The sequence below is a fragment of a genome, unplaced genomic scaffold, assembly GCF_019419815.1.
Source record: "Pyrus x bretschneideri cultivar Hongxiangsu unplaced genomic scaffold, Pyrus_bretschneideri_v1 Contig6, whole genome shotgun sequence".
Taxonomy (NCBI): domain Eukaryota; kingdom Viridiplantae; phylum Streptophyta; class Magnoliopsida; order Rosales; family Rosaceae; genus Pyrus; species Pyrus x bretschneideri.
This window is the reverse complement of record NW_025999798.1, coordinates 6,938,087-6,950,354: the sequence shown is the minus strand read 5'-3', so window position 1 is coordinate 6,950,354 and position 12,268 is coordinate 6,938,087. Positions and strand designations below refer to the sequence as shown.

Here is a 12,268-nt window from a genome sequence, read left to right as displayed (position 1 = left end):
AAAACAATTTAATTAACAAGGGTAAAATAGTAAAACTAGATCATTTTGAAAATTTCAAACAAAGCACCCACGATGTGGGTGGTTACTTGATGAAATTAATATTACTATATTTGACAAAAAAAAAAAAAAATCAATTAGCATACACGTAAGCATGTACTAAGAGGCTAGTTATTAATAAAAAGACCGGTTACAATATTGCGGGTATCATAAAATTATCACTAAAACCATGTCTACTCATGCATTTGAGAACATATTTGGTTTCATATAATTATCACCAAGCATGTCTCGTAATCCTATTATGGAGAAGATCATAGTGTTACTAATTTAGGGATTATATTATGAATGGACGATAATGTGTATTTTAGCGTATGTATTATTAATACATAAATTACGTGTTATAATATTAGTGTAATTTTGGAATTACATTCTTAACTGTTGATAGAGAAAAATAAATGATGGAAACACCTGGTTTATAAAAATTTACAAGATGCACCACATCTATTCATATCTAATCTTACGATCAAGATGTAAGGGATTTTGTTGCTCAACTCGTTAAAAGCATTTACTCGTAAACTCAACTTTGATTCTCATTCAGTCATCTTTATATCTCCCCGATTACTATACAAAACAAAAGATCTGTTTGCAGAGATGGCGGAGTTGTTAGCATGCATATTAATTAGCCCCGACCCACTCAAAGATAAGAACACGAAATTAACGTCCATACATGTTTACTTTGCCCAAACTCCATGAAACCTAATCATAAATCTATTGGAGGTTGCCGGCTCCACAAAAGCATCATTTCATTAGTCGCAAGCATGTGCTTCTCTTAGCAGTTACATCAGTAGTATTGCCCAAGCATGCATGTTTCTGCTTTATATATATATATATATATATATATATATATATATATATTGAATTTTACCATGAAATAGTGAATTGAATGAGTCTGCTTTAGAACAGTAAAGTCAATTGCTTTTGAAAGGATATAACAGAATAAGTTGCATTTGCAGTACTATATTGCACGCACTTGATTAATTTGTTTATTATTTGGAGTTGGATAGATATGATGTTCTTTGGCCAGCTAGCGTTGTAAACCAAGTTAGGTATATAAATCTTTGTTCCAGGCATCCAGCTAGGTTACTGAAACAAATAACATTGTTTATATCTTCCACTAATTTTATATATTCTTTTGCTAACTTTTTTTTTTAATATGGAATCAAAGCTCAAAATGATGTTATTTTAGTTGCTTTCAATTGAGTTTAACCATATATATCACCAGTGAGAGAGTTTCCTTCTTTCACACTTCACATTACCAATGCATAATTCTCCGAAAGGTTGAGACGGGACCATATATATAGTGTCATAGTGATTAGATTTGTAGACGAGCAATTTATGTATGAGTGGTATAAATATCAAAAGGGCATTATGTTTGCGATAATCGCTCTGATGTGATTGTGATTTGTATATACTTATATATATTGGTTGAAGTTCCATCGACGGTGGAGAGCTATTCACACATGATCATGAAGACGAAACCCTATTTGTCATACAGAAGCAGCAGTTACCTTCAAATATGCAACCCTAATTAAGTTCTAATGAGAAAATTGCATCTAATTCTCAGCTCAATGAAGCAACAGACGGAGGAGGAGTGGTATTGTTGGTACTGTGGCAAAGATATTCTAAGAAGAGATATATATAGTGGCACACATGAGGAAAATCGTTAGTCGCATGTGATCTGTCAAGGCATAGACCAACAACATAGATCGGTATTGCATTGAATCACCTTTAAATGTCTTCGACCATGTAAGTAAGCAACCAACCAATGATTAATGCTAGAGAGGTTAAATTTGCAAACTAAATTATGTGTCACCAATAAGAAATAAACACATTAATAATAATTCAATCATCAACTTTCATATATTTAGTTTACAAAATTTGATTTACAAATTTAATCGCATTACCCTTTTCATAAATATGGGTCTTGCGCCATGTGAGTACAAGAAAAGCCAAGGGAAGAGAAAAGGACATGCGTTTGAAAATCGTATAGTCTAGACTATTAAAGTTGTTTAGACCACATGGAGGGGTCGTGGGTTTGTCCATTAAACTCCAAGAACAAATAAAGTAAAAGAGAAAAAGAAAAAGTCGTGGAGAAGATGGCAATTCCATATGGTCAGCATTACCTACCTAGAGAGAGAGAGAGAGAGAGAGAGAGAGAGAGAGAGAGAGAGAGAGAGAGAGAGAGAGAGAGAGAGAGTTGATTCATATGATAATCCCAACTGGGGTTATAGTGAAGCAAATCAGGTTCGTCGTCCTGGATGGCGACAACTTCTCTAACCAGTGTCCATTGGTTTTTGAAGGTAGGAAACTCGGGGGGCCAATGGCCAACCATCCTATATATAAACTTGAAATTTTTCTTCCAATATATAAGACGTTTAAATTGTGACAATGTGTCTCTAATCAATCTATTTCTGAACATGAACTTTGACAGTAAAATTTAGGATTTATTTGATAAATTACTTTGTTTTTAATTTTTATCTTTTGTCATTGAGATATTGGGGAAAAAACATATGCTGGAAATGAAAAATGAAGAAGGGTGGTGCGAAAGACAACGAAACAAACAAAGAGGAATGAATGAAAAAAAATCTTGAAAGTGAAACCAATAAGTTTAATACAGTTTTTTCTTTCCATCTTGTACATTTCCTTACTTCTAGATGTACTTCCTCCACTTTAATACAAAATTTAAAATAAAAATAAAATGATCATCAAATGAATTCTTTAAGGGTTAGGTTTCATGTCCCCTTTCCCTCCTCACTTGTATTTTTTTGTTTTCGTTTTTAGATGATTATGGTGACTCTTAAAGTTTAAATACATCGATCCGCATATAATAACAAGTGAAAAATGAAAATACATAGCATTGTTTAAGTTTCATACCATAATTTGTTCTAATGTATTGTATGATTCTGTTACAGTTTGAGCTCACATTTTTATTTTATAGAGAAGACCCTATTTATGGTGACATGCACCAGGAATTAGGGATATTTTTCTTCAATTTATAGGATTCAATCTGGATTATTGGGATCGCCAATTGATTTCGGAATTATTAAAGGAATAAAACAAGAGAAGAACGTTCCTAGCTAGAAATGATGAATTTATTAAAGAGAGCTTTAACGAAATACTCCTGGTACTGTTCATTTTTAACAAAAAACTATATTTTTACTTTTTTTTGGTACCATTCACTATACCTTTATTTGTCATTTTTCATTAAAACTAAAGTTTTTTTGGACTTTTCGTTAATTTTCCTTTTATTAAACCCATAGGGTGATGATTAATTACTAAAAATATCCTGAATAGTAACTCCAATTATTGTATATGGAGTATGGAGGGCAATTTCTTGTACACTAGAGCACTTCTAATAGGGTCGACAATCGAGTAGACAAATTTATTTTGATGAGCTACATACGCAAAAACTACCTCTAATGGTATAGGCAATTAAGTTTGCAAATGGATAGTGATTTTAACAGTCTTTTTATATTGTACACACCCTTTGTTAATCGTAATTATTGATTTTACTTTAATTGTTTAATCTAACGGCTACAAAACTTGAGGGTTGTATATGAGGTGAGAAAATGTGTGTAACAAGCAGCAACCATTGCAGATTTTGCCTATTCTTCCAAAGTACGTAGGCAATGTTAACTACAATACCATGAGCAGGCCAATGGGGCCTCACATCTCCTTTTAGAGTAAAATCTTCTATGTCACAAAACTAAGAGGTAAAATTAAATATTATAGATGAAAGAAAATAATAAATATAATTTTGCCTATTTGGTTTGTCTAAACTATTGGAGTGACAAACTTTTTCCATGAAGCAATTGAGTGGGCAACATGTCACGTTAACCTTTATAATACAAGTTTGCCTACTTTGATTGCCTATACCATTGGAGATGCAATTAGGATTGGCCACATTAATAATATCGACCTTGAAAATAAGCTCAAGTTGAGGAGAAAGATTTAAATAATACATGTACATTGTCATCATAGTTTCTCGTGATAATAATATAAAGATATATTTAATTTTTTCTATATATAACGTTGACACGAAACGCCACGATAACGGGATTTCCATATCATACATAAGTTGCTTCCCAAGTTGAGAAGCTGGCTGTACTCTTCTTTTCTCTGGTGCAGAGCCATATTAATTTGGGTCACCTTTTATATATTGTTTGTGTCATATATAGTTACTAATTGATTGGATTAGACAAGTCTTTTTCTTTAGTGCGTGACAAGGTTTTTCACAAGCTTTCAAGGGTTTATATGCATTCCGCTCAATTAATACAATGTGCTAGAAACTAAAAACTGATCATGCATGGCTTATGATTTGATCGATATTGAGCATGAAGATGCCAATTTGGCTTAACATCTCAAAAGCTAATAATTAATCACTGTACTATTAATCTTCCGACATTAGCTAACTAATGTGTGGTTTTAGACTTTTATTAGTTTATGAATTATCACAGTATAGTTAATAAACTAAACCCAAAGAAAAATTGCTAACAGAGCAATTTAGTTTTAAAGAAAAGAAAGTAAGGATAAAAAGGAGTATGATGAGGGTTTTCATCTAGCTTGCAGTAGCAGCAGCAGCCATGCGAAGCACGTACGTTTTGATGAGGAAATTTCATTTGCTTTTCGTAAATGGATGCATGCATGCACAGATCTGCCAAATTGTTTTTTACCTTCAGAATTCGGATACAAGAAAGATGGGTGGGTGATTCACTTAAATGGATAGGGGACCAAGCTAGACATTTCTGCAGGTACCATATGCATGTATAATTAAGTCACATTTTTCTGCCAAAATATTTCAAACTTTAAAGCATGTATATATATATATATATATATATATATATATATGTACGAAATATCGAGTCTCCATATTTAGGCTTTGTGCATTTATTTGCATTTTATTCTATCTAAGCCATTATATCAAGTCTAACGATTTAAAACTTGACACATAAGATATATATATATATATATATATATAGGTTAAAAGTTTAACTGTAATTTTGTATAAGGGGAAAATATTTCCCTTTTAATGTGTGTTTCACTGATCTGTCTTAGAAGAAAGAAGGTATGCTGTTTTCATTGAAAGCATTCGTTCACGTTAGGGGCCGAAGGGCTTGTACTTAATTTTGTCGAGATTTAGTTGGTGATATGTGCTCTTTATTTTACTTACCAAACATCTATTTGAAAAAAAGAGAGATGAAAATGATCGATGCCGATAGCAATGCATAATTTAATTCGAATATCTGAGCCCTAAAAAAGATCTCCGCTCATTCAAGGGCTATGATTGCCCATACTCTCTCTATAGTCTCTGGTTCTTTGTGTGTGCATTTGGCCTGCTGAAAATTTTCTATATATCTTTGTAGTTTTGGACTAGGATCCCCTCCAGATCTTTTTGTACGGAGCCTGCAGACCAACTAATCTCATCCATTGACGTTAATTGTGCGGTTGTAAATAAGATCACGCTAAACAACACCGTTTTCTCTCCCTCACCATGCGAGATGTATCTCCCTTTCTCTCTCGAGGGCTCTGATGCCCGTACTCTCTACAGGCTATAGTTCTCTGTGTCATTTGGCCGGCTGGGATTTTACTAGATATCTTATTAGTTTCATGTTATGGGTAGAAGTAAAAAAGAATTGTTTTTTTACGAGTTCTTTTCAAAATTCGATAAAAGAAACATGCATGTTTCTTTCGCATGGTCTAATTGTGGTCAAACATAACATCAACAATAATTGGAGTAATGTTGTCGTAATTAATCGGTTTAGTTGTCATGCACATAGATAATTATATTCATTATCTTCTTGCGGGGACCAAACAAGTGTGTGATACAGTGACACAGCAGCTACCTTGTCAAAGAGATGAGAGGACGCTCAAGAAACGATGCCAAATTTTCTCACTTTTAAACTCTCATCTTATTAAATTAATCTTCAGCTGAAAAAAATCTGGACTGGAAATTTTGAGTTTAATTAATTGCTACAAATTGTAACCAAGTTCGCATGGTAAGTTGGAGAATCTGAGCTCTACAGGGGTTGAGTCTGACTGTTTAAATTACAAAATATATTGTTTAGTTTAAACTCATATAAACCGTTGTAAAAGACTTTAATGAGGAGATAATTTAACCATCTCAACTCTTCAAGGGCTATATATACATATCATTAGTATCTTCTTTTTTTTTTCTTTTCCAATTTAGGTTTTGTTTTGATGCATCTATGTTGCATAAACCAATCCCATAACATTGCATGCAACGATAGCCAATAAATGAATACTGTGCAAACAATTATATGGTGTTTCAGAGTATATACTTCAAATGTTTTAATCATTGAATACTCCAAAACACCATAAAAATTCGAGAACAATTTTATGGTGCTTCAGAGTATATTACTTCAATCCTTTTAATCATTGAATACTCTGAAACACCATAAAAATTCCTCTAATGCGTTATCCAAGTGCCCTAGCTGCCGTTGACCAATATATATGATATTGTTACGTAGTCTTCGGGTTGAGCCAACTTTGACTTACTTCCAAGCTTTGAAGAAATTAGAAAGTAATATCCAGATACAAAGCTCGATTGTAAGACAGTTTCACAAGCAAAGAATGTTATTGTTCTATCATGACCACATATATAAACGAAACCCACCATACGATTCTAAGACTAGTGTCGTATTCTTGTTATCCCCAATTCATTCAAACCACATATATATATGTGTGTGTGTGTGTGTGTGTGTGTGTGTGTGTGTGTATTCACTGAATTTGATAAAAGATGGGAATAATCTATCTTGTCTTGGATGCTTTACAAAAATCTGTAGTATTAAGCCTGTGGAGCTCATGCATTTCATCTCCATTTTTCTTCACTTGGAACGCTTCAAGTAGATTTTTTCGCCTTGAAGTTTATGTCACATTTGACGAAATGGAACTCTTAACCTATATATTATCAATGGTCAAAGGTAGTTTTAAGCTGGCATGAGTTGTATCCCAACGCAACATGGAAAATAAAATTACCCTTTCACTCGATCTAGCATAAATTATCCCACCCTACAATGGCCTCTATCGTGACAAAACTCAAGTCAATCATCCACACACTATGAACAAGGTAAAGAAAAAAAAAATCCCTCCTTTAAAAGTTCCTTTGTCATAAATTATCGTCATTTTTTCTCATAATTCGGATTAGCTCTGAGGACTATGCATTTTATTTAGAGTTTTGATATCGGAGGAAAGTCAAAAGTTGCCCACAAAAAGAAGTTTGAAAATTAGGGGAAATGACAAATCCTCGTTATGGATCAAATATTGACAACATCAACATATCAACAGAATCTGAAAAATGGTCATTTTAATAACTGAAATTTTCCAAATGGGTTTAGAAATGGAATATCTTTTGGGTGCTACAACACGCAATTAGTAAGATGATTGGATAGAGCCCCACATGCAAAATCCTCTCAAGTTGGCCCAATATCTATTGAACCCTAATAACGGGCTTTTGAAAGCTTGAATTATGGACTTTTTGTTTACTAATCCCACCGGCCCACACTTGACTCAAAGATTGCAGTCCAATAACACTCTAAACCAAAAGTGACGTCGTTTTTCGGTCTACCTCCTCCATCCCTGCTTCTCAGCTCAGTCAAAACTGTGGAAGCATCCACAACTACAAGTTGTTTCTCCGTCTGAAATTGCAATTGTCCTGAGATTGTGAGAGAGAGAGGGAATGGCTACGGAATCGTCATCATCGTCGTCTGCGGCGGTGACAGAGCGGAGAGGAATACCAGGAGCGCAGTTCGTAGAGGACGTGCAGACCTATCTCACTCAGTTAGGCCTCGACGTCAACTCTGCCCTCGCCTTTCTCCAAGAAAGGTTCTGCCCATTTCGATTCACTCCTTTATCTATTGACCCTTTAAAGTAATTTTAATTCTGTGATCGGATTTTTGATTCGTACGTTTTAAATTTGGATTGAAATATATGAAAAGAGCTATTTTTCCAGTACTTTTTTGCTTCAAGGAATAAAAACTGTTAAAATGGATGCTTGTTAATGTTTTTTTTTTTCTTTCCCTGTGTGATTGTTGCTTGCAGACTTCAGCAGTACAAATTGGTTGAAATGAAGCTTCAAGCTCAGCAGAGAGATCTTCAGGTTTTCTCGGCAAAGCCCTTTTCTTTAGATCATAGCATTGTGTTCTTTGTTATTCGATTAGTCTACGAGGCTCGTGTGTTGTTTCGAAAAGCACCCAACTACAAGTGATTATTAGACAGTGTGTCGACAGACTGAACACCATTGCATCTGACATAGTTTTTACCCCATTTATAGCTTTCGCCGGTACTTATGAAATTTGATGCTACTTGGCACAGTGGCACGTTGGAGTTTGCCTTTAAACCTTGAGTCAAATCTACAGCTATATTGGACTTTGCCCGTAAAAAAAAATTAAAAAAAAAAAAAAAATCCAAGTTTTTATAGTTAACTTGACCCACTCGTGAGAGAAAATGATTGTAGTGATTTTTCAGGTTCTGTTTATAAAAATACATGTTATGGTATTGCTTCACTCATGATTGTACCTGACCTGTGACTTCAGTATCTGAAAAATCGGATTGATGTGTTTTATATCAACTTATACTGTTTCTCCAATGTTTTTTTTTTCCCATGTATTAATTTTGGATTCCTTCATTTTGATTATTAGGCAAAGATCCCTGATATTGAGAAGTGCTTAGACGTTGTTGCCACTTTGCAAGCCAAGAAGGGTACTGGTGAGGTTCGTTTTTTGTGATTCTCCACCCTTTGCAGTATGTGTAATACTATACTTGTTCTATCTCTATTTGTATTTGATGGACCTGTTTAGCAGCATGATTTTCCCTAGTGATGTCCCATTTGCGAAGCATGTTTTCTTGTAACACATGCAGTTTTACTCAATTCATGGTTTGAATTTTACTCTCATACATGAGCTTAGTGATGGTAAAAATTAAATTATTGGTGTATGATTGATTCTTTATCTTTTTTACATCTCCTATAACTTATCTTCTTCCATCCCCGCTTGTTTCTCATTTCTTTCTTTCTTAGTGAGGATCTACCCTGCAATTCCTGTTTAGGACTAAATGGCTTAAATATTTTTGCCTTCCTTACTGTGAATTTTGTACCGTCCCTTTAGGCCTTCAAAGAGGTATTCTTGTTTAATTAACTACAAACTATGCTATGTAATTGAGAACTTTGTAGGTTTTTCTTACATCTTTTAGGATTGGAGTTGTGTTTAGACTTAGTAAAAGTGCTTTAGAGAGTTTGTGTGTGAGTGTGTTTTGAGTGGTGGGTGGGTTCTGGGGGTTAGGAGAGGAATGATATTTCCATACTTTATGTAACCAGCAGTTAAAGCAGTATCTGAATATGGCAGATTCTGTGAGTCTTACTGAAATACAAGATAATTAGATCTAAAATTACAGATTACAGAATACCGTGGATGATGCCAATTGATCACAAATGTAGAGTACACACCATTTGCTCATATATCAAAATTTCAGCTTTCAATTGAAGGAAAACTAATGAAAAGGGCTTGAAAACTTTGAGTTTTAACGATAATGACAAAATAAAGGGTAAAGTGAATAGTACCATGATTGATTTTTTAGTGTAAAAATGTGGTTTTTCGTTAAAGTGAACAGTACCAGGAGTTTTTTATTAAAGTTCCCGTCAATTAATTAGATCATTTTTTCTTCACACTGTATTCGGGATGCAGGAACTTATTACAGATTTTGAGGTATCTGAAGGGATATATTCACGAGCTAGCATTGACGATACTGATTCAGTCTGTTTATGGCTGGGTGCGAATGTCATGTTGGAGTATTCTTGTGAAGAGGTAAGCCACTTCTTATATTAGCTGTTTATTGCTTTCGAGTTTAGAACACTAGCATCAGTTCTGTAATATTTTGATGCAGGCTACTGCTCTTCTCCAAAAGAATTTAGACAATGCTAGAGCCAGTTTAGAAGTTCTTCTTGCTGATCTACAATTCTTGAGAGATCAAGTGACAATAACCCAGGTACTGAATTTGAAAGAATAAGTTCATGGATTCTGTGCTTTTTATGTGTGGATACTATACATTGTTTAATTATAGGCATTAAAGAGTATGAAACTTGCTAAAGTCTAAGGTCTATAATTACCAAAAGAACAAATGTGAAGGAAAAAAATCTAAAGTCTATAACAGCGGTAGTGGCTGATGAAAGCAATTACTTCTTGTAATGCTTAGATGTCTCTGTTTAGTAACCAGTATATATTTCTCATTGCTGGAAATCATAACGCTTTGACTACTATTAATCAGGTAACAATTGCTCGGGTGTACAACTGGGATGTTCATCAGCGCAGACTTCGACAATCTCCCCCTAAAGATTTGTGAATTGAATTTTCACCACCAGCCGGTTGGGAATATGGTTCAGTTTTAAGTTCTCAAGTGACTAAACTGTCCATCGTCTATTTACTTGCAAGAATCATACGTGCTCTCTTCATATTCGCGCTTCAAGTTCGTGTTCTGCTTAGTTAGAGAACATTTGTTCGTGGCAGAAGATGTTATATTTATTTAGGACCAGTTTTGATACGTGGTGGAATATTTGTGCTTGTTCTGTAACGTGTGAAATTGCTACAACATTAAATTGATAGGGCGTGCTTTGTTGTGAAATGGATATTCAGTACCTTGATTAACTCTTAAGTTTGGTTTTCATGTTAGTGCACGCTTTAATGAATACTCTTAATCAAGGGGCAGAAATCTACGATTTAAATTTGAAACTTTGGGATGGAAAATTATGTTATGGACCCACGGAAACTTCGATGTGAAAGAAATTTGTCGGCAAACCTAAGCAAAGATTGAGGTGTTATGTGTGGATGTGTTGCTGGGTCTGTGGTGATGTCAGTGCACATCTTATCCTTTCTCAAAAGGGTCGGAGATCTGGATGGTTGCTGATATAATATTCGCAGTCCTACACTTTTAGTCAGAAATGACATGATGTTAACACCTTAATGTGTGATTAAGTCAACTAATACAATGATTTGATTTTTGAACAAGGCCCTAGTTGTTGCCTTTGAAAGGGGGATAATTATCTTCCTGTTTGTATATTGTAGGAAATGTTATCTTTTCGAGCAATTCCTGTTTAATTATCGAGTTAGTACCGTTTCTGTTCTTGACCGAGTTCAATTAAGTTGGTGGGATTGCACTTAATGATCGCTTAGCTTGACACAGTTCAACAAAGTTCGAACATGAATGATTTGTGTTAGTATCAATTGTAGTGCAATATTTGCCATTAATTTGCTTGGGACTCACATTAATTAATAATAGATATGGTGTGCCGGGTTTTTATGTGCGACTGCTGCTAGCATATTTCGCAATATAGTATTTCTCAGTGATTTGTGTGAGAATTGTATTAACTAGTAGTAAACATTTCACTGCACTTCTAAATGCGAATAATGCTAGCATCTTTCATCGTTAAATAGGGATTCAGAACTCAGACTGCTGTTCTTTTTTACCTTCGTAAAGCATACAATATAAGCATGTCATTGAGCACCTAATGTAAAAAGCATTAGCAGTTCTTTTTATTTTTTGGTAAATCAAGCCACACTTCAGTTACTGTTTTATACATGAGAGTTTGAGATGGGATTTTTTTATCTTGTATATGGGTTTGAGTTTTTGCACTTTTGCGTAAAGAGTCGGCTAATAAGCCCATAAAGTTCATTGCCTATCTGTTTTTGTCAAACAATCTGGGGTTTTTATGTTCATATTGTAATTCTCCAACATTTCGAAGTCCTTGTAATAGAGGATTATAATTTGAAAAGCCAAACCATTTCAAACATGGTGTGTTCTGTAATGTTTTTCAAATGAATAAAAGCGTTTTTAGATAATAAAAAGAGTTTATAACAATATTTTGCATAATCAACTAAAAAGATTAATTCTCAATTGTAAAACATCTTCCATCACAAAACAATAAGAGTTCAGGAAGCAATTCCAAATATTTTTTAATAGGCATTATTTTTGTTGTGTTTCTTATTAAAATGGCACATGAGTCGACGTATTTCTTACAAAAAAACAATCATAAACAAGTCAGTGGAGATTTTTTAAATTAATTAATACAACTTAGCTTGTACTCAGCAGTGATCAACCAACAAGAAAACTTTATTGCTATACTAATAAAAAGATATATCAGAAAAAACTTTTGGTGGTCTTGTGGATTAGTTTAGTTTAGGTTTAGGATAAACAAAACCAAGAG

At 34.0% G+C, this 12,268-nt stretch overlaps 1 protein-coding gene across 1 annotated transcript; it reads left to right on the top strand.

The window, feature by feature from the left end:
• The first annotated feature begins 7,656 nt into the window (after nucleotides 1–7,656).
• Nucleotides 7,657–10,719, top strand: LOC103961290 (probable prefoldin subunit 3). The gene is made up of 6 exons (XM_048571457.1): nucleotides 7,657–7,899; nucleotides 8,116–8,173; nucleotides 8,715–8,786; nucleotides 9,756–9,875; nucleotides 9,955–10,056; nucleotides 10,336–10,719. Exons 1-6 carry the CDS (start codon nucleotides 7,754–7,756, stop codon nucleotides 10,408–10,410), a joined length of 573 nt encoding a protein of 190 aa, XP_048427414.1. The 5' UTR covers nucleotides 7,657–7,753; the 3' UTR covers nucleotides 10,411–10,719.
• Nucleotides 10,720–12,268: the final 1,549 nt, after the last annotated feature.

Coding starts and splice junctions, on each gene's coding strand:
- LOC103961290 (XM_048571457.1), top strand. CDS start 7,754: ATGGCTACGGAATCGTCATCATCGTCGTCTGCGGCGGTGACAGAGCGG. Junction 8,174..8,714: donor CTCAGCAGAGAGATCTTCAG/GTTTTCTCGGCA, acceptor TTTGATTATTAG/GCAAAGATCCCTGATATTGA. Junction 10,057..10,335: donor ATCAAGTGACAATAACCCAG/GTACTGAATTTG, acceptor ACTATTAATCAG/GTAACAATTGCTCGGGTGTA.